This window comes from Bufo gargarizans, chromosome 7, assembly GCF_014858855.1.
Source record: "Bufo gargarizans isolate SCDJY-AF-19 chromosome 7, ASM1485885v1, whole genome shotgun sequence".
Classification (NCBI taxonomy): domain Eukaryota; kingdom Metazoa; phylum Chordata; class Amphibia; order Anura; family Bufonidae; genus Bufo; species Bufo gargarizans.
Window position 1 is genome coordinate 86,652,999 of NC_058086.1, and position 27,807 is coordinate 86,680,805.

At 46.7% G+C, this 27,807-nt stretch overlaps 1 protein-coding gene across 2 annotated transcripts in view; it reads right to left on the reverse strand.

Annotated features, from left to right (window-relative positions):
• The window catches only part of UBN2 (ubinuclein 2), a 109,568-nt gene that overhangs the window by 46,230 nt on the left and 35,531 nt on the right, over positions 1–27,807 (reverse strand). For both annotated transcript variants that reach the window (XM_044301361.1, XM_044301360.1), the window contains 6 exons: positions 25,994–26,112; positions 17,373–17,486; positions 17,074–17,217; positions 16,938–16,988; positions 7,420–7,462; positions 3,932–5,515 (listed from right to left, as the gene is read on the reverse strand). In XM_044301361.1, coding sequence (XP_044157296.1) covers positions 3,932–5,515; positions 7,420–7,462; positions 16,938–16,988; positions 17,074–17,217; positions 17,373–17,486; positions 25,994–26,112 — 2,055 coding nt within the window. The remainder of the gene's footprint in view (positions 1–3,931; positions 5,516–7,419; positions 7,463–16,937; positions 16,989–17,073; positions 17,218–17,372; positions 17,487–25,993; positions 26,113–27,807) is intronic.

Consider the following 27,807-nt stretch of genomic DNA (forward strand, 5'->3'; position numbering starts at 1 on the left):
ATAGGTGACCCTTCCGCTGGCGGGATGCAGGGGAGCGAGGCTGCCCTGGTCCACCTTGTCTTCTTGTGGGGGAGGAGGCAGTGTGGCAGGCCAACGCTGGCATGCTCCCCCAGGAGAACAGGGAGGCTAGGCGACCACTGTTTCCCACCTGAAAAAGAAAAGGAAAAAAATAAACTAAAATAAAAAATCTTCAAAAAGGTCTTGCCTTCTAGTGACACTAGAAAAAAATAAAATAAAAATGAAGCTCTCTCTCCAGACTGGAGGGGGTATAGCTGCCAGGGGAGGGGCTAACAGCTTCTACCTAGTGTCAACGCCTCCTAGAGGACATAGCTATATACTCACAGTTCCTGTGTCCCCCAATGAATATGGGCAAGAAAATATATTAAATATCATGACCACTGAATGCCAACATCCTTTTTAAAATATAAATGAGACCATTGCCATTATTAGTCCAACCACTTGTAAGAACATGCAGATTATAATACAACTGTGGAGGATGAAACACTGACACTCATGTAGTTGCTTAATTCATGTACATCCTCCCCATGTTTTTTTAAGTTTGTACTCTACTTAACTGTTTTCACCATGTAACAAATCATCCTGGATTGTTTCCATCCAGTATGTAGCACTTCCTGTTGCTTGCAACACACCAAACCCATGATGAATTTCTCCTCTCTACCACAGCTCCAGCACTGCCCCTAACACCACCGCTAGTTCTAACCGAGCTAGTTACACAAATACTGCCCTATCACTGTCCCTGTACATACTTTGTCCGTGGACATAACCAAGCCCAGCAGTAAGAAAAGGTAAAAGAAATAAAAATTATAAAAATTACATTACCTTCATAAAGGATTATAAAGTTAGAGAGGCAAACCACCCCCCTTTAAAGAGGTTGTTCTGCTTAGGGGACTTTCTGACCTGTGTGCTGCAGCCTATGACTGGCTTCACAGTGAAGTGTCCCAAAGCAGCATGTCACTGCTGGGCAACATGTTTGGCACATCACCACTGAGGCCAGTTGCTAGCTGGAGTGGCATACATGGTCCCGTCCACCCAGACGTTTACAGGACAGGGACCAGAACACTGCTGAAGGGAGTCAGAGTGCCGGAATAGAGCAGCAAGGAAGCAGGTGTGTATAAGATTAATAAAGCTGGACAACTCCATACTGTTTATATGCCTAACTTGGGGCTGGATAGAGCAAGATATGCATACTTTTTGTGCAGCTGTATAGGAGTATTGTGCTAATGATCTTTTATTCCTCCTTGCACTGCCGCCATGGCACTGAAAGTTTATATTCACGCTACTATTACTTAATTAATACATGCTCCAAAATAACTGACAGGCTCCCTTTAACTAAGGATATGTGAATAAACTGCACATTCAAGAGTAAAAATAAACTTGAGGGCATTATAGGTAAAACACTGCAAAAGACAATGTATAGATATCCATCACATTTTGAACCTGTAAACCCAAACGGTTTAAAATGCAATGGGGCAGAATTACTAATCCTATCTAATATTTAGACAAGATAGTCTAAGGCCCCTTCCAGAAATGTGTGAGTCACAGCTCCCGGCCTGACCTCCCAGCACTGACGGGGGTCACAGAGCATTATATTGATTTATTATGCTATGTAACACTTATAGTTCTGGAATGTATTAGATGACACTAACAGCATTATCAGTAGAAAAAATCTATGGCACACCAACATTTCTTTAACCACCTCAGCCCCCTAGCTTAAACCCCCTTAATGACCAGACCACTTTTTACAATTCTGCACTACACTACTTTCACGGTTTCTTGCTCGGTCATACAACTTACCACCCAAATGAATTTTACCTCCTTTTCTTCTCACTAATAGAGCTTTCATTTGGTGGTATTTCATTGCTGCTGACATTTCTATATAATTTTTCTCTAAATGTATTGTTCTACATGTCTTTGATAAAAAAAAAATGCAATAAGTGTATATTTATTGTATTTGGGTAAAAGTTAATGTTTACAAACTATGGTGCAAAAAAATGAATTTATGCACTTTGACTTTCTGAGCACCTGTCATGTTTCCTGAGGTTCTACAATGCCCAGACAGTAGAAACACCCCACAAATAACCCCATTTCAGAAAGTAGACACCCTAAGGCCCCTTTCACACGGGCGAGTATTCCGCGCGGATGCGATGCACGAGTTGAACGCATTGCACCTGCACTGAATCCGGACCCATTCATTTCTATGGGGCTGTTCACATGAGCAGCGATTTTCCTGCATCACTTGTGCGTTGCGTAAAAATCGCAGCATGCTCTATATTCAGCGTTTTTCACGTAACGCAGGCCCCACAGAAATGAATGGGGTTGCGTGAAAATCGCAAGCATCCGCAAGCAGGTGAGGATGCGGCTCGATTTTGACGCACAGTTGCTTGGAGACTATCGGGATGGAAACCAGATCATTATTATTTCCCCTTATAACATGGTTATAAGGGAAAAATAATAGCATTCTGAATACAAAATGCATAGTTAAATAGCGCTGGAGGGGTTAAAAAAAAAATAAAATAAAGTAACTCACCTTAATCCACTTGCTCGCGCAGCCCGGCATCTCCTTCTGTCTTCATCTTAGCTGTGTGCAGTAACAAGGACCTTTGGTGACGTCAGTCATCACATGATCTTTTACCATGGTGATGGATCAAGTGATTACCAAAAGGTCCTTGTTGCTACACAAAGCTAAGATGAAGACAGAAGGAGATGCCGGCTACGCGAGCAAGTGGACTAAGGTGAGTAAATAAATTTTTACATTTTTTAACCCCTCCAGCGCTATTTAACTATGCATTCTGTATTCAGAAGGCTATTACTTTCCCTTATAACCATGTTATAAGGGAAAATAATACAATCAACAGAATACCGATCCCAAGCCCGAACGTCTGTCAAGAAGTTCAGGTTTAGGTACCAAACATGTGCAATGTTTCGAACCCAAGTGCAAAACGCATGACAATGTTTTGCACTCGCACGGGAAAAATCGCTGGTGTTCCCGCAACGCACCCGCACATTTTCCCGCAACACCCATGTGAAAGGGGCCTAAGGTATGCGCTGATGGGCATATGTGGGGTATTTATACTGCCCTTGCATTTTAGGGGTCCTAAAGCGCGAGAAGTAGTTTGGAATCCAAGTGCGTAAAAATGCCCTGTGAAATCCTAAAGTACTCATTGGAATTTGGGCCCCTTTTCGCACCTAGACTGCAAAAAAGTGTCACATGTGGTATCGCCGTGATCAGGAGAAGTAGGGCAATGTGTTTTGGGGTGTATTTTTACATATACCCATGCTGGGTGAGAGAAATATCTCTGTAAATTGACAATGTTGTATAAAACAAATGTAAAAAGTTAAAACTACTTCTCACGCTTTAGGGCCCCTAAAATGCAAGGGCAGTATAAATACCCCAGTATTTATACTGAGTATAGCGGAGGTGGCAAAAATGGAGGAGAGACAGAGCGGTAAGTACTGCTGAAACAATCTTGTTTCCAAACATTTAAGAAGACATAAGAATTTTAGTAAAGGCCTGGAGAACCACTCTAGGTCATCAATATTGTACTCCCAAATATCCCCTTTACTAAGTTCTAAAGGGTTACCCTGAGGCTGAAAAATTCTAAAGGCCAGAGCCGCATGGATGGCTCTGACCAATAACATTCAGCAGATTTTGTGAGGCCACAAGATCAACCAATCAGCTGCTATTCTAAGACAAGGGTGAAGTCATGAATATTAAGCAGCATTTTGTAGAAAATAAATAGGACAGTTGCAGTGTAAGTTGCTCAGGGAAAATCTGCTGCATATTGCAGAACGTATTTATCATATGATCACTATGCGCTGTAAGTTTATTCGGTTCCTTTCATATTTTCTGCAATAGTAATGCTGGTCTTAAAAGAAATTTCATTAATGCAATAGTCATAAAATAACTCACCTGTACAGTAGCTGCTGCAATAGGAGACCCTGAGGCAGATGGTTGTCTGTGAGGCATAGGCTGTTTAGTAGCACCCAGGGCTCCGCTCCCTGATGCCCCAGAAATATGAGTCCTATTTGAAACATTTGAATTTTGATTGGCTCTGCTGATAGGCACATTTATAACAGAGCTGGAAATGGTGGCCTTAACAGGCCCAGGGTGTGTAGAGTTCACTGACTTGGTAGATGGGTTGGGGGTTTTCATAGGTGGGTTAGGTGGTTTTGGAGATTGGCTTTGTATTTTTGGAGGTGGACTGGACAGTTTTGGAGAAGGGACAGGAGACGGTATTGGAGAAGATACAGGTATTTTTGGAGAGGAGCTTGGCTGCCTGTTAACAGGTGACACTAATTTGGGAGAGGAGCTAGGAATCTTGGGTGGTGCAGAAGGGTTTCTCACTCCCTGAAGAATTGCTGTACCTCGACCAGAAGGTATTGGGCTAACTGTGGGTGAAGGACGTCCAATGTTCATCCCACTTGCCAGTTTATGATGTGGCGTACTCTGGGGGACAGGAGAACATGAACTGGAAGAACTGGGCGAAGGAGCCATAGTATAAGGGGACTTAAAACCTGGATTTGAATGAGCGCAAACATTTTTTGACATTAAGTTACTAGAGGTAGAAGAGGCAGCTGTTCGAGATACTGGTGCATGCTGGCTGCTCCCTGGAGAAGGTGAAGAAGGTGGTCGGTAACCAACTGTTTTTTCAGGTGTCTTGATAATGGGTGATGTGGAAGAGATCTGGGGACTGCTGGTCAGGCGAACAACAGGATTAGTATGAGATTTGCTTATTGTAACTTGCAAAGGAGTAACATAGTTTTGTTGAATGGGTGGATTGACCTTGACTGTTTGCAAAGAAGAGTTCTGTACTTGCGATGAGGAGGAAGAAACATGAGCATGTGACGAAGACGTCAATGGTACTGAAGTGGGAGATGGTGAAGTAGAGGAAGGCGCGCAAGCAGTTTTAGGTTGAGAAGCAGAAGATGCTTTCATTTTAGCAGGTGTAGAGGATGATGATACCTCAGCTTGCAAAGACCTTTGCAATCCTTGCTGAAGCAGCTTAGCTGGCAATGGTTCCAATGACACTTTGGGATTCTGAATGGAAGAACCTGCAATGAGCCCAGACACCACTGTTGAATGGGCTGTTGCATGATCCTGGGGCTTCTTTGGTACAGGGGTTGAGTGGCCTGCAATGAGACTAGTGGTATGCTGAGCAGTATCAGCCTTTTTAGGGCCACCCAGAGGCAATTTGCTCATGATGGAAGCTAGCTTTTCTTCTCTCAGGGTAACTTTTGGCCGGGAGGTTGGGGCATCTGCGTGAGAACTAGATTGTGGGACGGATCCATTGTTTAGAACAGCCAGAGCTTCAGAGATTGATTCTAGTGAAGGAGTTTTGAAAGAAAGCTGTTCATCTAAGGAGTCATCCAGGCAAATAGTCTCAGAACAAGTAGAACTTGCAGGACCTCCAATAGGTGTAGAATTTATAGAAGGTGTACGAGCCACAGTAGGGAGAAGCGTTGAAAGTTTCTGTTCTTTTTTTGGACTTAATTCCTACAAAAGAATAAAAGGACATAAGCTGTATGGTTGAACGATATTACCTAAAATGTAAATCTTGTTTTCTTACAAATTAAGCATGATTACGAATTTTCAAATTTTTTTTTTTTTTTGTTTATGCTCTCTGGCAGCTCCATAGAAAATGGATGGAGCTGAAGTATGCATGCTTGACCTGCTGCTCCATTCCTATGGTATAACTAGCAGGTTAGTTTTATTCTAGGGAGAAAACAGACAGTTTAAAGTGAATCTGTAAGCAGAGGACAGCATAGTGTAGTAACAGACCTGCTGACTTCAAATGTTGCTGCTGTGATGGCATTCAGTTTTTATATATTATTGACCCGCCAAAATCCGCAGCCAAGCCAGGACTGCTAGACAGGTGACTGCGATGTTTCTTGCCTTTGTTCTGCCAAATGTCTATACCCTGCCAAAAGTCTATACTGGAAGTGACTACATCGCCAAGGAATCAGCTGGAGGAGGGTGTGCGCGGCGCTGCGCAAGCACAGTTTTGTAGGTCTGGAGACCTTTTTGGGTGCATCAGCATCCTGCGATTCTATAACTGCCTAGATGCTGTAGTCGCTATTGATTATAGCATCTAGAGGGTTAAACAGCTGGGAACAGAGTTCTCTTTGATTCAGGCCATTGAAGCTGGGTTCCCGCTGTAGTCGCTGCTAAGCTCTTGCAACGTTCATGGGGCCTGTTATCATCCCCCCTGAAGGGACAGGTGTAATATCCATTTCATTTGCACACTCACAAAAACCCTATTGTGGAGGAGCAGCGTTTGAAATTACAATTGTAGCATAAGCTGTATTACAACAGCTGAAATACGCTTTTTCCCCCCTCAACACTGAATTGTTAGAACTTTACCTTTACTGTTTAACATTAATACCTAAATCTAACAATTTTACGAGAACCTAAACGTTAAACTTTCAGGTTGAGCTATCGCTCTCGCACAGAGATTCTGTATACTTTTAAATGATGCTCACTGCCTGGGCTAAAACATAAACCCCCCTTCCCCACATGTTTCGCTGAGTAACCAGGGGGCAGATTCTGAGTTATGTTTTAGCCCAGGCAGTGAGCATCATTAGCAGAGCTAATCAATACAAGTGCCTGTGGTAGCGTGTAGCCACAGACGCTATTCAAGAGTATACAGAATATATAATATCTATTTCGTAATTTTAATAAAATTAGAATCAGTATTCAAAGAAACAGCGAATAATGAAATAAATTCAATTGATTGCCCAGCCCTAAAACAGGATGTTAAAAAGCATATATTTTGCATAAAACATGCTTGGAATCTTTCCCACTGTTATATGTAACCACCACGGATGCCAATGGGCTTTTCGAAATATCATCATTAAAGGGTAATACAATAGACATAACCTATCCTCAGGATACATCATTAATATCAGATTGCCGGGGGTCAGACTTCCTGCACTCCCGCTGATCCACTGTTTGGAAAGGACACAGATGAGCACTGCAGCCTCCTCACAGCATACCAAGCACAGGAGTGGACATTGGATAGTGTAATGGCTTGGTAGCACAGCCCAGGCCTATTGGGGCCTCTACGAGACTGTGGCCTCTTCAAACAGCTGATTGGAGGGCGTTTTTAAAGTGAGACCCCACTGATCTGATATTGATGACCTATAGCCTGAGGCTGGGTCATCAGTATTTTACGGCTGAAAATTACCTTCAATATAACTGAAATTATATTAATGCTGTTTAACGCACACATCAGAGAAATTAAATATCATCATGGCATAAACCACCAAAGAAATCTATATTATACCAATCTACAAGCCGGACTAATAATAATAATAATCCAAACTAAATAAGTACAAATATTAATGTAATGGCACATGAAATGGGTACATTCATCTGTTCAGCTAAATATAAATGAATACCTTAGTTTTCAGTTTTGGGACCAAAATTACTTTCTTCTTAGCTCTACAAGTAAAACAGAAAAAAATAAGCAAAATTAAATCAGCAACACTTAAAGGGTTATATCCATCCTGTGGATAGGGGATATCTATTAGATCAGCATGGGTCCCACCTATTAAAAGAATGGGTACCCCATAAAGCTCCGAGCGTCCCCAAAAGGAACTGAGCAGCAGCTCAGGCATATCAACTTCCACTCCATTCATCTCTATGGGAGTTCCAGAAATAGTTCAGCGTTGTCCTCGGCAATCTCTAGAACTCCCACAGAGATAAATGAAGTGGCAGTGCGCAACTTGTCATTTCAGGCCACTCTAAGGGTCCATTCACACGTCCGTTGTTTCTTTCCTGATCTGTTCCGTTTTTTTGCGGAACAGATCTGGACCAGTTGCGTAACCATTCATTTTCAATGGGTCCTGGGAAAAAAAATAAAAAAAAATAAATAAATAAATAAATATCGGACAGCACAATCAGGAAAGGAACAACGGACGTGTGAATGGACCCTAAGGGGACGTTCACATGGCAGCTTTTTAAGCCTTTCTCAGTGCAGTGATGGCATTGAGACAAATGAGAAGCAGAGGGGACACAGCTGTTGGCGGGTTTTTGTCAAAATTTCAGTTTTTTCCCTTTTGGCCAGTTCACACAGTTTTTTGGTGCCGATTTGAGAGTGTCTCTGCCACAAAACCAGCTTCAAAACAGCATCACATTAATATCAATGGGAAGCAGCACTTCCTTTTACACATGTAAAAAAGAAGCAGCATGGGTCAGAACCAGCGCTGAATCAGCCATTGAAATAAATAGGAAGCAGAAGAAACGGTTCCAGGCGTTTTTTGTGCGTTTTGCGCCTGTCGGAAAGAAAAAATTAAAAATAAATAACCGTGCATCCCGCACTTATTTTTTTTAAGCATGGATTTCAAAACCGGTAGGACCTCCACCATTCTAATAGTTGGGGAATAACTTAAAGGGGTTGTTCTCACTTCAGCAAATAGCATTTATTATGTAGAGAAAGATAATACAAGGCACTTACTAATGTATTGTTATTACCCATATTGCTTCATTTGCTTGCTGGATTCATTCTTCTGTCACATTATACACTGCTCGTTTCCGTAGTTACGACCACCCTATAATCCATCAGCAGAGTCCGTGCTTGCACACTACAGGAAACAGCACCAGAGAGGCTGGCACTTTTTCCTATAGTGTGCAAACACAGCCCCCACTGATGGTGGTCATAACCATGGAAACGTGCAGTGTTTAAATGTGATGGAACCAGCAAAGGAAGCAATATGGATAATCACAATACATTAGTAAGTGCCTTGTATAAACTTTCTCTACATGATAAATGGCGCTTGCTAAAGTGAAACAACCCCAGAATACCCCTTTAAAGGGTTATTACCATTGTGACATTCATGGCACATTCTCTGGAACCTGCAGCTATCTCAAGAACAGGGGCCCACAGACCCGTCTCACATACCCATGCCTCCATTCAATTCTATAAGTGTTCTGTAAAGTAAGGACAGGTCTAGTCACATTCCCCTCCATCAACAGACATGTTGGGGAAATGATCACAAGGGGCTGGCACCGCAATGAAGGGGCAGAGGCACGAATGCTCTAGTAAGTTGACAATAGTGCTGATTCTATTAGAGTTCTAAAAGGTATCAATAACGTGTCCAAAAAAATAATAAAAAAGTAAGTTATTCTTTATGCATGTTAGAGCTTTAGTTCACTGTGTGCCCCATGCATTCTTGTTTTATCCTTTGTCCAAAGTACTTTAGAGTAACAATTTGCAACAAATGTATTTTCTCGCTCGTATCATTGGGGGACACAGGACCGTGGGGTATAGCTGCTTGCTGCCACTAGGAGGCGACATAGGCTGAAAAGTGATAACTCCTCCCCTGCAGGCTATATCCCCTCCAGCCTGGAGAAAACATATCAGTTTTTAGCTTAGTGTCGTAGGAGGCAGACCTCCCTGCTTTTGCAGGGCGGCTTACTTTTATTATTTTATCTTTTTAGGTTTGGGGAAACAGTCGCCTAGCCACTCTGTCTACCCCGGCAGCAAGGCCGGTGTCTGAATCCCTCACCGCTCGCCCTCCCCAAGAAACAAAAGTGGACCAAGGCAGCCCAAGGGGTCACCTGAATCCGGTGAGACCCTCCACCATTCCAGTCTCCCGCCACTTCGGGTGCCAGCGGCTGAAGAGGTGACCCTGCTGGTACTCTGAGAAGGGGTGAAGAGAAGAGGATGAAGACTGGGTGAGTAGTCCGGATTGGGCAAATATCCTCAGGCCCCCCCCCCCCCTCTCCCCATCATCACAAAATGGAGGACATTTTTCTTCAAAGTGGGCCAATCCCTGATGAGGGCCCCACATTACCTCAGCCCCAATGTAGGTTTTGGGCTTCTGTCCACATCTGGGGGCCTGGGTTCCCCTTTCTAGTTATTTAATTCCGGTTATTCATGCGGGGTCTGCGTCCGCTATTTAAAAGGGCACATTTTTAACATTCTGCAGCCTCACATTATCCGGGGTGAGCGCCCGCGGCCGGTATGCAACCAGGGAGTTTGAGACCGCCGCTCCAGACACTCTGCTTCCCAGCTGGCTATTCGTTCGGCCGGGCGGCGAAAATTTTGGCCCCGACTTCTATTCGGGCCTATAGGTACTCGGCCCGCGCTGTTTTTTTGCGGCCACAGGATGGGTTCCCGCGGCAGGTGGACGCAAGTGGGCACATCCACCCACCGACCCAAGTCTGTTTGTGGTAGCCGGTCGGCAGCACCGCTCGGTTGGCCGTGCGCCGAACTTCATGCCCCGACTTTGCGGCCTACTAGGCCGCAACTTTCATCCCGGTTATGGAGGGGGCGGGTTAGTCCTTTAGGCATTAATTCTCCCCGAATAGCTTCCCCCTCCCCCAGGTGCCCGCTGAGCTCTGCCTCCAGTCCTCTGAGTGGGGTTAACCCTTCATGGCAAGTCACATTTTTGCAGCCAGCACTGGATTGTCCAGTGTCTCCCTTTCTGCAGGCCAAATACCTCAAGTTTAGGAAATTTAACCCTTTCCTGCCTCTTATTCATTTAGCGGGGGCATCACAGGTAGTCCTGCCCCCCTCAGTCCACATCTGATGGTGGGGTACGGGACTGGGCCCATGTCCTATCCAGACAGAGGATTGCTCACAGTTTCCCAATCTGCCCTCCGGGGCGGTTTGGTTGATAAAGGACGCATGAAGAATTCCCAGACCACCCTCCTGGGTCGTCTGGTCTATATGCCACCACCTGTGCAATCAAGTGGAGGACCTCCGTAACTCCCCAATCCGCCCTACGGTCCACCTGCACAAATCCAGGGGAGCACATCTGAAGTATTCCTAATCCGCCCTCTGGGGCAGTTTGGTTGATGATAACGCCACCTGCACAAATCCAGGGCAGCACATCTGAAAGAATCCCAATCCACCCTCCTGGGTCATTTGGTTGATAATCCACCTGCGCAATCCAACAGAGGACCTCTGGAAGTTTCCAATCCACCCTCCTGGGTCGTGGGTTGATTAAGTACCGCCCACACAATCCATAGAGCGGTCATGTAGAGGTGCCGATTCCACCTCCTGGGTGGTTCGATTGTTATATCACCACAGACACAGCCTGCAACTGACATGGCTAGATGCTGAGAGGTAGAGCTGCGCACGAGCTGGCCAGAGCAGGACACTCTACTCCTCGGTCTCCTCCGCACCTCCACTCTTCCTCATTAGGGTTATAGTCCCTTCTGGCAGGGGTTGGTTCTGAGGGAACGGGGGATCAGTTCTGCAGACTCTGATATGAATCCAGTTTAATCTTCTATGATTGCATCCATTCTAACAGCAGTACTGATTGTATGCATTACCCCCTTCCTTAGGCAGCATTTGCACTACTACTACTGGGTACAGTACTTGCCTTTTGTATTCCCTCCTTCCACAGGTGGACTGACTGCACTAGCACTGTCAGTGCCAGCCATTTGCGTCCCCCCTTTCCGTAGTTTACGGATTTGCTGTTCCACTGGGTATAGTACTGGCATTATGCATTAGCCTCTCTCATAGGAGGCGTTATGGCATTATCGCGGGTGGCAGTGTCTACCGTAAACATAACCCCCTCACATAGGTGGAGGAATTTCTCTTCCCAACGGGTACAGCACTAATCATATGCATTACCCCCTTCCATAGGGGCGTAATTCTCTACCATTGGGGTCAATTCCTGTTGGGTGCATTACTCCCTACCATAGGTTAGGTACTTGCGCTAACTGAGGATACAGTACTTCCTATATATTTTTCTCCCTTTCATAGGTGGAGTAATTGCACTTCTATTGAGTGCAATGCTTACTGTAGGTGTTACCTCCTCCATAGGAGGGGTTATTACACTACCGTTGGATACGGTTCTGATTATCTCGCTACCTCCCTTAGTTGGCGGAGGATATCGCTACCACTGAATACTATTCAACAGTCGTGGCATTACCCCCTTTTACAACCAACAGGAAATTGCTGAGCATCTATGCATGCTTTAATTCAACTAAGCCAAAACCCTAGATACCTTGGCTTCCTTCACAGGTGGGCCGCGGCAACAGTCGTTACCGTTGGTGCCTGGTACTCTTCATCTAGTGGTATATGGATACTGGGGCTACTCCCATATTGTATCCTCTCTTTTCTTCCGATACTGGTTGGGGGCGCAGATATGTCAACCTTTGTTCTCTCAGGGGGGTCAGTCAGCAACAGTCAGGTGCCCTAGAGACCCTCCATCCCCATGGGCCTTCACCGTTCAGGTCGGTCAGGAATTGGTCCTCTACAACGTGTGGTGTGCACGCCATTATACAAATGTTGTGATTACAATCCAGCGAGCCCAAGGTTGCACTGACTCTGTATTCTGGGCCACCACTCTGCAATGGCTAGAGATCGAACCCGCAGCAGTGGGACAGCCTCCCTCAGATAGGATTTCTACCCTGGCACTGCTTCGGTGGTTGCTCCTGTTCTGCCCCCTTTTTTAGACGGAGTGCCTCAGGATGGCTCTACTTGACTGAGATAGCATGGTGTCATGCTACTTCTGGGTGTCCTTAGGCCTCTCCCTCAGTTTTTCCTGGGAGGAGCATGCTGTAGCTCTTACTGTACAAGGGGTATTTGCACCTCCACTACATGCTAGGGTTCCTATTGCACAGTTCCTTCGTCAGTCGGCGGTTTCTTCTGACTCTGGAATTGGTATCCTCTACGGTGTGGCCTCCTCCTCAGCTGGAGTATGGCGTTTGCATTACTCTGGTAGCTTCACTTGTATGGGCTCCTCCTCAGGCGGTGTATTACATTATCAAGAGATTCTGTAAAGTACCAGTCTCTGATGGCAATGGGCTTTTGCCCTGGCCTCTTAATGGTCTTCATTACTGTTAATTGTCCGTTGCTCTGACAACTGTTGTTCTTGTGTCGTCAACTCGGGCTTTGCATTGGCGTAAATGCCATGCCATAGCTATCAGCACCGTACTTTGGGTGCACTCTACTGGGTAGCTTAGTCCCTGCGGCACTCGTCTACCACTACAGTGATACCTTCCTTCAGATATGGTTACTTCTGTGTCACCTCAAGCCTGGGATCTATTTTTTTTCCACGGAGAGTATTCTCTTATCTTGGTCATCTGCCCTTCGGGCAGTGTCTACGTATGGTCAATATACACTCACCTAAAGAATTATTAGGAACACCATACTAATACGGTGTTGGGCCCCCTTTTGCCTTCAGAACTGCGTTAATTCTATGTGGCATTGATTCAACAAGGTTCTGATAGCATTCTTTAGAAATGTTGGCCCATATTGATAGGATAGCATCTTGCAGTTGATGGAGATTTGAGGGATGCACATCCAGGGCACGAAGCTCCCATTCCACCACATCCCAAAGATGCTCTATTGGGTTGAGGTCTGGTGACTGTGGGGGCCATTTTACTACAGTGAACTCATTGTCATGTTCAAGAAACCAATTTGTAATGATTCGAGCTTTGTGACATGGTGCATTATCCTGCTGGAAGTAGCCATCAGAGGATGGGTACATGGTGGTCATGAAGGGATGGACATGGTCAGAAACAATGCTCAGGTAGCCCGTGGCATTTAAACGATGGCCAATTGGCACTAAGGGGCCTAAAGTGTGCCCAGAAAACATCCCCCACACCATTACACCACCACCAGCCTGCACAGTGGTAACAAGGCATGATGTATACATGTTCTCATTCTGTTTACGCCAAATTCAGGCTCTACCATTTGAATGTCAACAGAAATCGAGACTCATCAGACCAGGCAACATTTTTCCAGTCTTCAACAGTCCAATTTTGGTGAGCTTGTGCAAACTGTAGCCTCTTTTTCCTATTTGTAGTGGAGGTGAGTGGTACCCGGTGGGGTCTTCTGCTGTTGTAGCCCATCCGCCTCAAGGTTGTGCGTGTTGTGGCTTCACAAATGCTTTGCTGCATACCTCTGTTGTAACAAGTGGTTATTTCAGTCAACGTTGCTCTTCTATCAGCTTGAATCAGTCAGCCCATTCTCCTCTGACCTCTAGCATCAACAAGGCATTTTTGCCCACAGGACTGCCGCATACTGGATGTTTTTCCCTTTTCACATCATTCTTTATAAACCCTAGAAATGGTTGTGTGTGAAAATCCCAGTAACTGAGCAGATTGTGAAATACTCAGACCGGCCCGTTTGGCACCAACAACCATGCCACGCTCAAAATTGCTTAAATCACCTTTCTTTCCCATTCTGACATTCAGTTTGGAGTTCAGGAGATTGTCTTGACCAGGACCACAACCCTACATGCATTGAAGCAACTGCCATTTGATTGGTTGACTAGATAATCGCATTAATGAGAAATAGAACAGGTGTTCCTAATAATTCTTTAGGTGAGTGTATGTCACTTATGGGGCTTTCCATCACCGGTGATGCTCACATCGTTTTTTTTTTTGCTTTACCTTTATCAAAGGTATTGGTTCTTTGGCCTGCAGTTGGGCATGTCTGGTTCAGGATTTTTTTTCTCTGTAGTTTCTCAAGCAGCTTCTCTTGCTAGAAGTCTCACCACAAGCCTGATGGCTCTAGGGGCAGTAGTCTACCAATTTACCCCTTCCTAAGGGGTGTTCTTTTACCCAGAGGAGGATCCTGCGGACCTAGATTTTGGTTCCGCTTCCACAGTTGTGGCCAGCAACTGGTTTCGTCCCAGCGATCTGTAGATCGCTGGAGGCGTTTCAGGGACAAACAAGCCCTCCCTCTGGGACAACGACTTCTTTTTATTTCTAGGAAGGCGGCATTCCGTGTGGCAGGATCTTCCATCCGGCGGCTTTCCGACTTGATAGCGCCTTCTTGTACGTCTATTTGTCCTTTGTCATTTGCATCTGGCAGTGCTGAGCCCAGTATCTTCTTTCTTGCAGAAGGTAGTTGCCGCTTTCCAGGTCATCTCAGACATGGTTTTCTCTTCTTTCTCCCTCATATTTTTAAGGGCGGGCTCTCCATCAGCCATCTAATTTGGCCTCTGAGATTTACTGGTCCGTATCTAGCGCGTTCCGCTGTACGGACTTTTACCTGGTTCTCTTGGAGGTCCTTGTCATAGTTGACAACTTCCAACGGGATGTTTTTCCAGGGATGTCTGCCTGACAGTTACTTCCTCCAGCCTGGAGAATATACTGTCGGATCTGAGTTTTCACAATGTGAAAACTCAGATCTGAAAAAGCTGTTATGCAGACGGATCCGTCTTACAATGCAAGTCAATGGGGACGGATCCTTTTGACATTGACACAATATGGTGCAATTGCAAATGGATCCGTCCCCCATTGACTTTCAATGTAAAGTCAGGAGTCCCTATTATACCATCGGATCAGAGTTTTCTCCAATCCGATGGTATATTCTAACTTGAAGCGTCCCCATCACCATGGGAACGCCTCTATGTTAGAATATACCATCGGATTTGAGTTAGATTGTGAAAACTCAGATCCGACAGTATATTCTAACACAGAGGCGTTCCCATAGTGATTGGGATGCTTCAAGTTAGAATATACTGAGAACTGTGGACATAACTGCCCCCCGCTGCCTGGCAGCACCCGATCTCTTACAGGGGGCTGTGATCTGCACAATTAACCCCTCAGGTGCCGTATCTAGCGCGTTCTGCTGTACGGACTTTTACCTGGTTCTCTTGGAGGTCCTCGTCATAGTTGACAACTTCCAATGAGATGTTTTTTCAGGGATGTCTGCCTGACAGTTACTTCCTCCAGCCTGGAGAATATACTGTCGAATCTGAGTTTTCACAATGTGAAAACTCAGATCTGAAAAAGCTGTTATGCAGACGGATCCGTTCTGAACGGATACCATCGTTTTCATTATAGGTGCGGATCAGTCTGTGCAGATATCAGACGGATAGGCACCGAACACAAGTGTGAAAGTAGCCTAAGGGTACTTTCACACTAGCGTTGTTAGAATCCAGCAGGCAGTTCCGGCATCCGGAAATCCATATGCAAACGGATATCTTTTTTTTTCCGGATCCATTAGACTTCATTGAAATACCGGATCAGACGTTCCGGTATCATCCGGAATACCGGATCTGGTATAAAAAATTAAATAAATCAAAGCTAGAAAGAACTGCGCATGTGCAGACCGGTAAACCGGATTCGGCAATTTCCGGAACACTTGGTACCGTATCCGGCATTAATACATTTCAATGGAAATTAATGCTGGATTCGGCAAGTGCAGTAGCGTTCCAGAATTTTGATCGGAAAATGTATTTGTACAAGGGACAGAACTGTAAGACATCCTGATTGCTTTCCAGTTAGAATGCATTGGGACAAAACAGAGGCGTTTGTTTTTCCGGTATTGAGACCCTTTTCCGGATTTTTTCATAGATTTTTAAAAGCAATTATAAGAAACTTTGAAATATATCTTAGTACACGTTTTCTCCTCAGAAGCACAGTGGAAAAAGAAGGAGTCCCTCCCACTCCATTGTGACATACAAATAGGGGCGGCGGGTGCTGACCATTTCACCCAGCCGGCACCCAGCCGGAACCCAGCCTCAATGACAGGGCAAGCCATGGTAAGCTCCCTGCGGCTGTGTGCACAAAACACAGGGACAGTGTGAAGTCCTATTCACCCTAATAGAGCTCCATTAGGGTGACTAGGACAAGGATTCTAGCCCCTTAAGAGGGCTGATAGTTATTAAATAAAAGGTAAAAAATAAAGTAAAAAAAAAAAATACTAAAGCAAAATAATAAAATTTTAATTAGCCCCTTTCCCAATTTTACATATTACATTTCAAAACAATAAAAAAATAAGGATCTTAGGTATCGCCACACCCAAAAAAGTCCCAACTATTAAAATATTTGAAAATATCTCCTATGCGGTAGATACCGTAACAGAAAAAAAATAACCGTTCAATTCGCCATTTTTTGGTCACCTTGCGTTAAACCACCCAAAAGGTGGTGTAAAGCCACGCAAAGGTTCATCATATCTGTTAACCTTTGTTGCACAGCTGTGTGCACAGTATGTACTTACGGAGCAGAAGTGAGGTGATTATGCACACTGCGACTCTCCTTAAAGAGCATTCTATCAAAATAAAATGAAAAAAAAGTCAAACAGCTCATCTCATAAAATCTTGCATTGCAATGTAGTAAAACTGAGTTACTATTACCTGGACTGCATCCAGCCTTTTGGCCATAAGGGTTTAACTTCGGTTTCCATAAAGTTCTTCAAGTAGTCTTCTGCAGTCTGACTTTTACTGGGTTCAAGTTCATAACATCCCAGTTTAATTTTTACTAGATTACACAGTAAATTCCTACATGAAAAAGTCAGTGGATGAGAAAATGTGATGTTATTTTAAGCTGCTATACTAACAGCCACAAATATATTCCGAAGGTTTAGAATGACTATGAAAGCAAGGGCTGAAGAGAGAGCATGAAATATTCCTGCTGTAGGGGAACATCATAATACCTTATTGTGTCATCCCAGCAGAACTTTTTCCTTGGACCCATTACTCTCTTTCCAGGCTTCTCTTCATCTTCCTCCTCTGACGGATTACGTTCACGATCATCATCCGCTTGATGCCTATAGGTAAAAGAAGTCAAAGTTAAAATGAAAAACACACAAAAATATAATTTGATTCTTTTTCCACCAAGGTTTCTACCAAGACCCACAAAAAGCAATAAATTAATACTCCCACTACTGGACCTTATAGTATCGAACAAGAACATACTTTGAAACCATGACTATCCCAAAAAATGAATTGGGGGGTGGGAAGACCTCCTAATCATGTTTGAAATGTAGACTAAAGCGTCTAGCGCCTTCCTCTGTCTAACTCTACATCAACTACTTGGTGGCTAAATATCGTCACATGTTGTCACATCTCAAAACTAAGTACAGACCATTATGTTTTGGTGCATTTGCTTCATAAATAAGTCTAAAACTTGATGCAACATTGTGAACCAGAAAAGTGCCAAAAAAGGAGATTTTTGTATAACTTACCAGTTAAATCTCTTTCTCGCTCTTCCTTGGGGGGACACAGACCTTGGGTATAGCTCAGCTCCCTAGGAGGCGTGACACTAAGTAAAACTGTTAAGCCCCTCCTCCATCAGCTATACCCTCAGCCTGGAGATAGAGGCTACCAGTTGCGTGTCCAAGTAGTGAAAGGATAACAACCAATAACGGAAACAACCAGCCAGCAACCCAACGGGGCGCCAGACCATAACCCTGTAACCAAACACAGAAGGGTGGGTGCTGTGTCCCCCAAGGAAGAGCGAGAAAGAGATTTAACTGGTAAGTTATACAAAAATCTCCTTTTCTCGCCCACTTTCCTTGGGGGACACAGACCTTGGGACGTTCAAGAGCAGTCCAAGAAGGGAGGGACCACAAACCCAAGGCGGAACACCACCGGAGCATCAGGAAACCGCTGCCTGCAAAACCAGGCGATCCAAAGCAGCATCCGCTGATGCATGCGTATGCACTCTATAGAACCTTGTGAAAGTGTGCAGAGAGGACCAAGTGGCTGCTTTGCACAACTGCTCAGCCGAGGCCCGATGCCTCTGCGCCCAGGAAGCTCCGACTGCTCTGGTGGAATGAGCAGTGACGCCGAAAGGCGGACCCCTGCCCTTGGCTCGATAAGCCTCAGACACCGCCAGTTTAATGAAACGGGCAATAGCCACCTTGGAGACCGCCAAACCCTTGCGTGAACCCTCCGGAACCACAAACAGGGAGTCCGTGCGCCGAAAGGATCCGGTGACCTCCAAGTAAATCCTCAACGCCCTGACCACATCCAGACGGTGCAGTTCCCGTTCTCTGGGGTGGGAAGGAGAGGGACAGAGCGACGGAAGGACGATGTCCTCATTGATGTGAAAGGCGGAGACCACCTTTGGCAGGAAGGTCGGGACAGGCCGAAGCACAACCTTATCCTGGTGGAAGATCAGGAAAGGATCGGAGCAAGAAAGAGCCGCTAACTCCGACACCCGTCGGAGAGACGTGATGGCCACAAGAAAGATGACCTTGCAGGACAGAAGGCGAAGGGAGACCTCCCGCAAAGGCTCGAAGGGGGCTGATTGGAGCGCCGAGAGCACCACATTCAGGTCCCAGGAAGGAACTGGAGGGCGGTACGGCGGAACAGAGTGAGCCACCCCTTGTAAGAAGGTCTTAATTGGCCCTAGAGGGGCCAGGGGACGCTGGAGAAGAATAGACAGCGCCGAAATCTGGCCCTTCAGAGAACTGAGGCTCAGCCCCAGGTCCAGACCCGACTGGAGGAAGGACAGGATTGTGGGAAGAGAAAACCGGAGAGGTGGGATGCTCCGGGACTCACAGAACCCCAGATAGGACCTCCAAACCCGATAGTAGATCCTAGAGGATACGGGCTTACGAGCACGGATCATGGTGCGGACTACGTCCGCGGAGAAACCCAGTCGCGTTAAGACGGCGGTCTCAATAGCCACGCCGTCAAACGTAGCGAGCCTAAATGCTCGTGGAAGATCGGTCCCTGAGAGAGAAGGTCTTCCCTGGAGGGCAGTGGCCACGGTGCGTCTGCCAACAACAACATCAGGTCGGCGTACCAGGACCGGCGGGGCCAATCCGGGGCGATTAGAATCGCGGGAACGCCCTCTGCCGCGATCCTCCGAAGAACCCGTGGCAGGAGGGGAAAAGGAGGAAAGACGTACAGAAGGGAGAATTCGCGCCACGGAAGGACGAGCGCGTCGGCGCCGTATGCCTTCGGGTCCCGTGCCCTGGCCAGGTACAGGGGGACCTTGTGGTTGAATTTGGAGGCCATGAGGTCCACGTCGGGGCGACCCCAGCGAAGACAAAGGGCCTCGAACACCTCTGGGTGCAGGGACCATTCTCCCGGGTCGATGGTGGACCGGCTGAGGAAGTCCGCCGCCCAGTTGTCCACCCCCGGGATGTAAATCGCAGACAAGGCTGGCACGTGCGTCTCCGCCCAGAGGAGAATGAGGGACACCTCTTGCATCGCTGCGAGTGCCTCCCTGATGGTTTATGTATGCCACAGCCATGGCATTGTCCGATTGGATCCGAACAGGGTGGCCCCTCAGTAGATGGGTCCAGTGTCTGAGGGACAGAAGAACCGCCCTCAGTTCCAGAATGTTGATTGGAAGTCTGGACTCCGATAGAGACCAAACGCCCTGGACGGATCGGGGAGGGAAAACCCCCCCCACCCCCACCCCCGCAAGCTGGCATCGGTGGTAATCACCAGCCAGTTCAGTGGAAGGAAGGACCTTCCCCTGAGAGGGATATGCAACCACCAGCTGAGGGAGGCCCGAGCCAGGGGAGGCAGAAGAAAGGTCCTGTCTAGACTCCTTGGTGATTTGTCCCAGGCCGACAGAATCGCCCTCTGAAAGGTGCGGGATCGGAATTGTGCGAACGGCACAGCTTCGAAACAGGCAACCATCTTTCCCAGCAACCGCATGCTGGATCTGAGGGAAGGGCGGCAATGACGGAGGAGACTGCGAACCGATCCGCGAAGGGCCAGACGCTTGTCCGACGGAAGGCGGACCTCCGCCAACTCCGTATCCAGGAGCATCCCCAGGAAGATCAGCCGTCTGGAGGGGGTAAGGGAAGACTTGGGGTGGTTGATAATCCAACCGAACCGCGTCAGGGTCTCCAGAGTGAGTTCCACACTGCCGGATGCCTGAGAAAAGGAGGGTGCCTTGACCAAGATGTCGTCCAAGTATGGGAGAAGAAAAACACTTCTTGAACGTAGAAGGGCCAAGACAGGGGCCAGGACCTTGGTGAACACCCGAGGAGCCGTCGCCAGACCAAAGGGAAGGGCGACGAATTGGAAGTGATCGTCCCCCACCGCGAAGCGCAGGAAGTGGTGATGACATGGAGCAACCGGAACGTGGAGGTACGCATCCTGAACGTCGATTGAGGCCATGAAATCCCCTTTTTTCCAGGGAGGCCACTGCGGACCGGAGAGACTCCATCCGGAATCTCTGCAGACGGAGAAAACGGTTCAGGCGCTTTAGGTCCAAGATCGGTCGCACTGAGCCTTCCTTCTTGGGAACCACAAAGAGGTTCGAATAGAACCCCCTGAACCTTTCCGTCAGAGGCACGGGGGCGACGACACCCTTGTCCATTAGAGAGCGAATGGCCGCAAAGAAGGCGGCCGCTCGCACGGAATCCCGCGGAGGACGGGATCGGAAGAAACGGTCTGGCGGATTGGACGCAAATTCGATCTTGTATCCGCAAGATACAATCTCGAGCGCCCATGCGTCTGAGATGTGGGCCCGCCATACGTTCCTGAACAGGAGAAGGCGGCCCCCCACCCGGGTGGGTGGGGGCGCACCTTCAGGCAGAGGTCTGCTGGTCTGTGGGAGCCCGTGCAGGCTGGGACTTGCGCCAGGTAGGTTGCGCCCGAAAAAACGGCTTCTTGCGTCTATCCTGGGCTGGGCCAGAGGAAGAAGAACCGGCTGCGGGTCTAGACCTGGTGGGCTTGCGAAAGGACCGAAACCGGGACGAACCAGCGCGACCACGGGGGGCGCCCTTTGGCCTGGACTGGGGGAGGCGAGTACTCTTCCCACCCGTGGCCTCTGATATAAGTTCGTCCAGACGGGTCCCGAACAAGCGGGAACCCGTGAATGGTAGGCCGGCCAAAGAGCGTTTGGAAGCGGCGTCCGCCGCCCAAACCTTCAGCCAGAGTTCCCTCCTGACAGAAACTGCCAGGGCCGAGGAACGGGCAATGAGGGCACCCGCATCAAGGGAGGCCTCACAGACAAATTTTCCGGCCTGAACAATTAGCTGGGCTAAGGAACGGAGGTCCTGAACAGGGACGTCCGACCCTAACTCCTGTTCCAGTTGCAAACCCCATTCAGAGACCGCTTTACCAACCCAGGCGGAGGCAAAGACCGGTCTAAGGGCCGAACCAGAGGCAGTGAATATGGCCTTGGAGAGGGATTCCGTACGACGGTCCTCAGCAGACTGGAGGGAAGATCCGTCCTGTACAGGAATAGCAGTGCTCTTGGACAGGCGAGCCACGGGAGGATCAACCTTAGGCGGGGATGTCCACGTGGTTACAGAATCCGCTGAAAAGGGATAACAAATGTCCAGCTTTTTGGGGGTAATAAAGCGGACGTTGGGCCGAGTCCAAGCCTTGGATACCACAGAAGAAAAGTCAGCGTGTATGGGAAAAACCTTGGAGGCCTGTCTGGGGCGGAGGAAGGACACGCCGGCCTGCTCAGAACTGGGGGGGGGTCATCGTGTATCTGAAAGGTATCACGGATGCTAGTGATAAGATGCCCCACCGCGGACGACAATTTGGACGGAAGCTCTGAGTCCATGTCCACGTCCGAATCCGCCAGTTCTCCCTCATAAGGCGTATCCCTGTGAGAGGATAGACTTGACTGAGCTCGCACGCATGGCGGAGAGAGCGAAGCATCTGGAGAAGATGTGCGCTCAACCCTTGAACGTTTCTGAGTAAGCCGGGCCCTGGAAGATTCGCTGGGAGGCAGGGAACCAGTGGGGGCGGCAGAAACGGTATTCCCAGCGGGTGCGACAGGGATTGTGGCAGCCTGCGGGAGAGGCGGTCTATCCACGAGACGGCCCACTACGTGTGTAAGGCTTTCCACTGCCTGAGACAGAGACCTAGCCCAATCAGGGGGTTCAGAGGCACCGGGGGGCGCAGCGGGAAGCGGGCCCTGCACCGGGGCCTGACATGCAAGGCAATGCGGCTCAGATTGCCCACGCGGAAAAAGTTCCTTACAGGCGGTACAGGCATGGTACCAGGGTTTGGGGGCACCCGTGGGATCTGACATGCTGAAATGTGGTCGCACTCCAATATAGAGACCACAAAGAGTTGTAGCAGCTATGACCAGGAGGGTTAGGAGAGGGTTAACTGTCCTACCAGTGCCTCAGAAGAACGTCAGGAGTAGAAGGTCCAGATCAGCAGCAGCAGAGAGCAGCAAACAGCAGTGCCGAGCGATGTACACAGGAGTTAGAGTCTCCCACCGTGTCCCAGCTTCCTGTCAGGAGTGAGGAAGCGCGGGAAAACCTTCAGCAGAAGTGCGGGGAACAAGCTCCGCCCCCTCCAGCGCTTGAAATGTCTCCTGTGAAGGAGAACGTAACTCCGCCCCCAAAGTGACGCACACGCGCGTGTAAGACACGCCCTTGCTGCCGAAAACTCTCAGGGCTAAGAAGAACCATGCCAGAAAATAAATGGCCCGCAGGCCCCTAGAGCGCGGCGATATGCCCAGGTGGGTGACCTTTCTGCCACCATGTCCCTCGCCCCGCCGAGCCCGATCAGCCGATGTCGGGCATAAGCCCCGCCCCCCGTTCACGGAACGGAGCGGGCGGCGGCGGGAAGGGAGAGAGCATGCCGGGCCCTGATAGAAACAGCGTGGGGGGAACGGCGTGGGGGTGCGGAGGATACACCTGAGGGGAGCTGGGGAGAGTCTGCTAGAGCGCTCAGAATGAGCGACCACGGGTGCCCCCCGTACCCAGAGGGGTAGATGCTGCAGATAGGGACGGGGTATGGGCTGGAATAGCCATCTTACCGACCGACGTCTTCACCCTCAGTTCCTTCCAGCAGGGTCGCCCCTTCAGCCACTGGCACCGCAGTGGCAGGAAGCTGGAAGAGGGGCTTGGCGTGCGGGCGACCCCCTAGCTGGCGGGATGTAGGGGAGCCATTGCTGCCCAGATCCTCCTATTGCTTCTGCGGGGGAGGCAGCAGTGCAGATAAGTTGGCACTGGCGCAGCTCAACCCCGGGAGAGCAGAGAGGTCCAATGCGTCTCTGGTATCCCTAGGAAAAAATAAAATAACAAAATTAGAAGAAAAAAATAAAATAACAAGGAGAAAACAGCCCTGCAGTAGCAGGGAGTGTCTTGCCTCCTTGGACACTAAGCTAAAAACTGGTAGCCTCTATCTCCAGGCTGAGGGTATAGCTGATGGAGGAGGGGCTTAACAGTTTTACTTAGTGTCACGCCTCCTAGGGAGCTGAGCTATACCCAAGGTCTGTGTCCCCCAAGGAAAGTGCGCGAGAAATTATATTTTATAAAAAGCTCTGTATGCAATCAACTAGCAAATCTTCCCCCAATTTATTTTGGTCTTTAAAGTTTTACTGTACAGTTTGACCAAATATATATTGTTTGGATGCATTTTTCTCTATTTCCTATACAATAACATTTTTCTTTCTTGTGATCACTTGTGGCCCTTACCCTTAAAGTACAGTATACAGACCTTCTGATACATCTCACACACTCACACTCACACACACACACACACACACAATTACAGCTAGAATACTGTCCCAGCTCCCTTTCATTTAGGAGTGGCAGGGCTAAGTGGCAGACTTATCAGTTATATTAGCCACTTTGAGGTAGCGAAAAAGCTGCAAACTATACATTTGCGACTTCTGAATAGCCATTTGCGCAAGAAAGTGTGCGCTAGTGGCATTTCTCAGCTGGCCTCGCCACTTTCCCAAAAGGAGGGAGTGATGAGTGCCCAGCTACATCATCTTTTACAACAGTTTTCTGGTGTAAATGAACACTGAAATCTATGCCAGCCATAGGCACATAGACTGCCGGATGCAGTGCCTAAATTATGACGAGGTGAAAGCCCGGCATTAGGCCTGATCTTAAAAGGGGTATTCCCATCTTAATGATTACTGTTAAATCTGTTAATGATTTAACAGTGATCATTTTTCTAAATATATTTAATTAACAAATCCCCACCCCATAGAAGTAAATAAACATATACTTACCTGACTGTTGTCTTCCGTCTCCCCTGGTTACGGCCACCGCTCTTCTTAGGAATCGCGGTGGCCGCCTGTGCGCAAATGACTTCTCTTCTCCCGGCCGGTTGCGCGCTGTGCTGAACGCGCACGCCGAGGCCGCACATGCACTATGGCGATTTCTTCCTGGCCAGTATAGTTTACTGGCCAGGAAGAAATCACCAGGGCGCATGCGCGGCCCAGCCGGGAGAAGACTTCAATCAAGATGGAGCCCGCCCCCGCCGAGTGCCGAAACCAGGCAGTAGACAGCATGCCGGGAGCAGGTAAGTATGAAATAGAGTCTTGAGAATACCCCTTTCATGTCTCCTAAATGATATAGAATAATATAATCCACAAAAAGAATTGAAATAAGCACTATTGAAGTGCTTTAAAATTATTGCAATTTTCATTAAATATGATAAAAATACATAAATTCTACAGGGAAACTACAAAGTCACGCCATATGCCTTCACCTGCAATAACAAATTACTAACATGAAAAAAGTCCATACACAGGGCAAAAACCTTATATGGGTGTGGAATACTGGACTTCGTGTTGGTGAATGACTAATATAAAGTCATTGCACACTTGCACTTTAGGTAGGTCATGATCTGCTACAGGTTTCAGTCTATTATATGGGCCTTATAATCTACAAAATGGAGGCGCTTGTTAAGTAGTAAGAGACCATGTCATTTGTTATCCAGTTATGGTATGGTAGTGACTGTTTATACTATTCATTCACCAACACTAAGTCCAGTATTCCACACCCTCATAAGGTTTTTGCCCTGTGTATGGGCTTTTTTCATGTTAGTAATTTGTTATTGCAGGTGAAGGCATATGGCGTGTTTTTGTAGTTTCCCTGCAGTTACTATGAATTTATGTTTATTTTTATAATATTTAATAAAAATTGCAATAATTTTAAAGGACTTCAATAGTACTCAGTTTTTATTTTATTTGGGTTATTTCATTCTGTCTATTCTTTAACATAAGGAACTTTAAAGAATACCAATCATTTCAGGGTTAACACTATATCAGAAAAAAAAACTGCACAGTCGTGTGCATGTAGCCTTACAGTTTAGATAGAAACAGGAAAGAAGAGATCCTGCTCCCCTGACTTTTGTGGCGCAACAGCTTCAGAAGTGGCAGAAGTATGTAGGACATTATACAGTAATACAGAGCAGTATAGCCATGTCTAGTTGGGGTGAGACAGCATAAGAAGTGCCTTTGTGCACCTATGTGTTTCTCTCTCGGCAGCTGCTCCCACCTTCTCTTGCTTGTCTCCTCCCAAGAAAAAAAAAAAAAAAAAACTTAGGAGGAAAACAACTGTAACCTGGTACCTAAGTGTATATAGACACATACTTGGCATTTCTAGCTTGGTTATGTGCTTGACAATCTTCCTGGTATCTGTTCAGTTGGCCTGGCATCACATTGCTGATGGCAGTTTTCAGTTTTTGTAGTGGCTCTTTCAGTCGATCATCCTGGCAATGAAAAGACAGTAACTGTAAAGAGAGATACAGTATGTGTCTAACAACTAAGGCAGACCTCCTTATAGCAGTAGAGCATGACGTTGGACAAAACAAACTAATAAAATAGTCTCCTAAAAACATTGTAATTTAATGCCAAATCATTCCTTTATAATTAAAGGGGTTCTGCAGTTCTTTTAAACTGATGATCTATCCTCATAAGCAAGTAGCCTTATCATTTTCCTTCCTTTAAACCCTTCATTTTCCTTTTTCACTCCCTGCCTTCCCAGAACCATAACTTTAGTTTTCTGTTAAATGTTTGCCATCAGCAAAACCTTCTGGGAAGTAAAGAGGCTTATAAAACAAAGAATAAGCTTACTCACCTGCTACAGGTCTCCATTCTGCTGGACCGGAAGAAAGGACTTCACAACCATTGCTCCCTGCCGACGCGAGATCGAGGGAGACTGGTGCACCAAGTTCAAAACTACCAGGGGGCAATCTGCTGAACAATAACTGCACTGATGGTGCAGTTCGAAAGCTTAGAAAGAAAGCATCACAGGTCCTGATCCTTCTAAATGTAAAGGAACTGCATTGTCAATGATGTAGCTCTGACGTTACGAGGGTACGTACAGATGCAAGACCTGTGATAGAATATACAAGAAATGCAGGAGAAAGTTCTCTCATTCCATGGTCAAGGTTTAACCCTTTCTATCCCGGGCCAGTTTTCACCTTTCTGACAGACATGTATCACTTTGTGTGGTAATAACTTTGGAACACTTTTACTTATCCAAGCCATTCAGAGACTCTTTTCTCGTGACACATTGTACTTCACAACAGTGGTAAATTTGAAGCAATATATGTTTCCTTTATTTATTAAAAAAAAATCCCAAATTTACCCCACAATCTGGAAAAATTCTCAATTTTCTAAATTTGAATTTCTCTACTTTTAAGACAGATAGTAATGCCTCACAAAATAGTTATCAGTCGTCATTCCCCATATGTCTGCTTTATGTTGGCATTATTTTGTAACTTTTTTAGGACGTTAGAAGGCTTAGAAGTTTAGAAACCTTTTTTCAAATTTTCAATTCAGATATAAAGTGATTTTGAGGGTCTTACATAATAGAAACCACCCATAAATGACGCCATTTTAGAAACTACACCTCTCAAATTATTAATAACTGATGGAACAAACTTTATTAACCCTTTAGGTGTTCCACAAGAATTAAAAGAAAATGTGTGTATAATGTATAATATATATATATATATATATATATATGTAATTACTTTGGTCTTGCAACAGAGCAAGGGTCAACAGCAAACTAAACCTCAATATACATTACTCCGATTCTACAGTTTACATTAATACCCCATATGTGGTCGTAAACTGCTGTCAGGGCACATGGAAGTGGTCAGAAGGAAAGGAGCGCCATAAGGTTTTTGGAGGCAGATTTTGCTAGAAAGGTTTTTGGGCACCATTTTGTATTTGAATAGACCCTGACGTATCGCTACAGTGGAAACCCTCAAAAAGTGAACCCATTTTGGAAACTTCACCCTTCAAATAATACATTAAGGGGGGTACTGAGCACTTTGACCCCCTAAGAGTTTTACGGAATTTGAAAACACTTGGCTGTGAAAATAAAAAGTTTCATTTCTTCCAATAAAATGTTGCTTTAGCCCCAAATTTTTCATTTTCACAAGGGTTAACAGAAG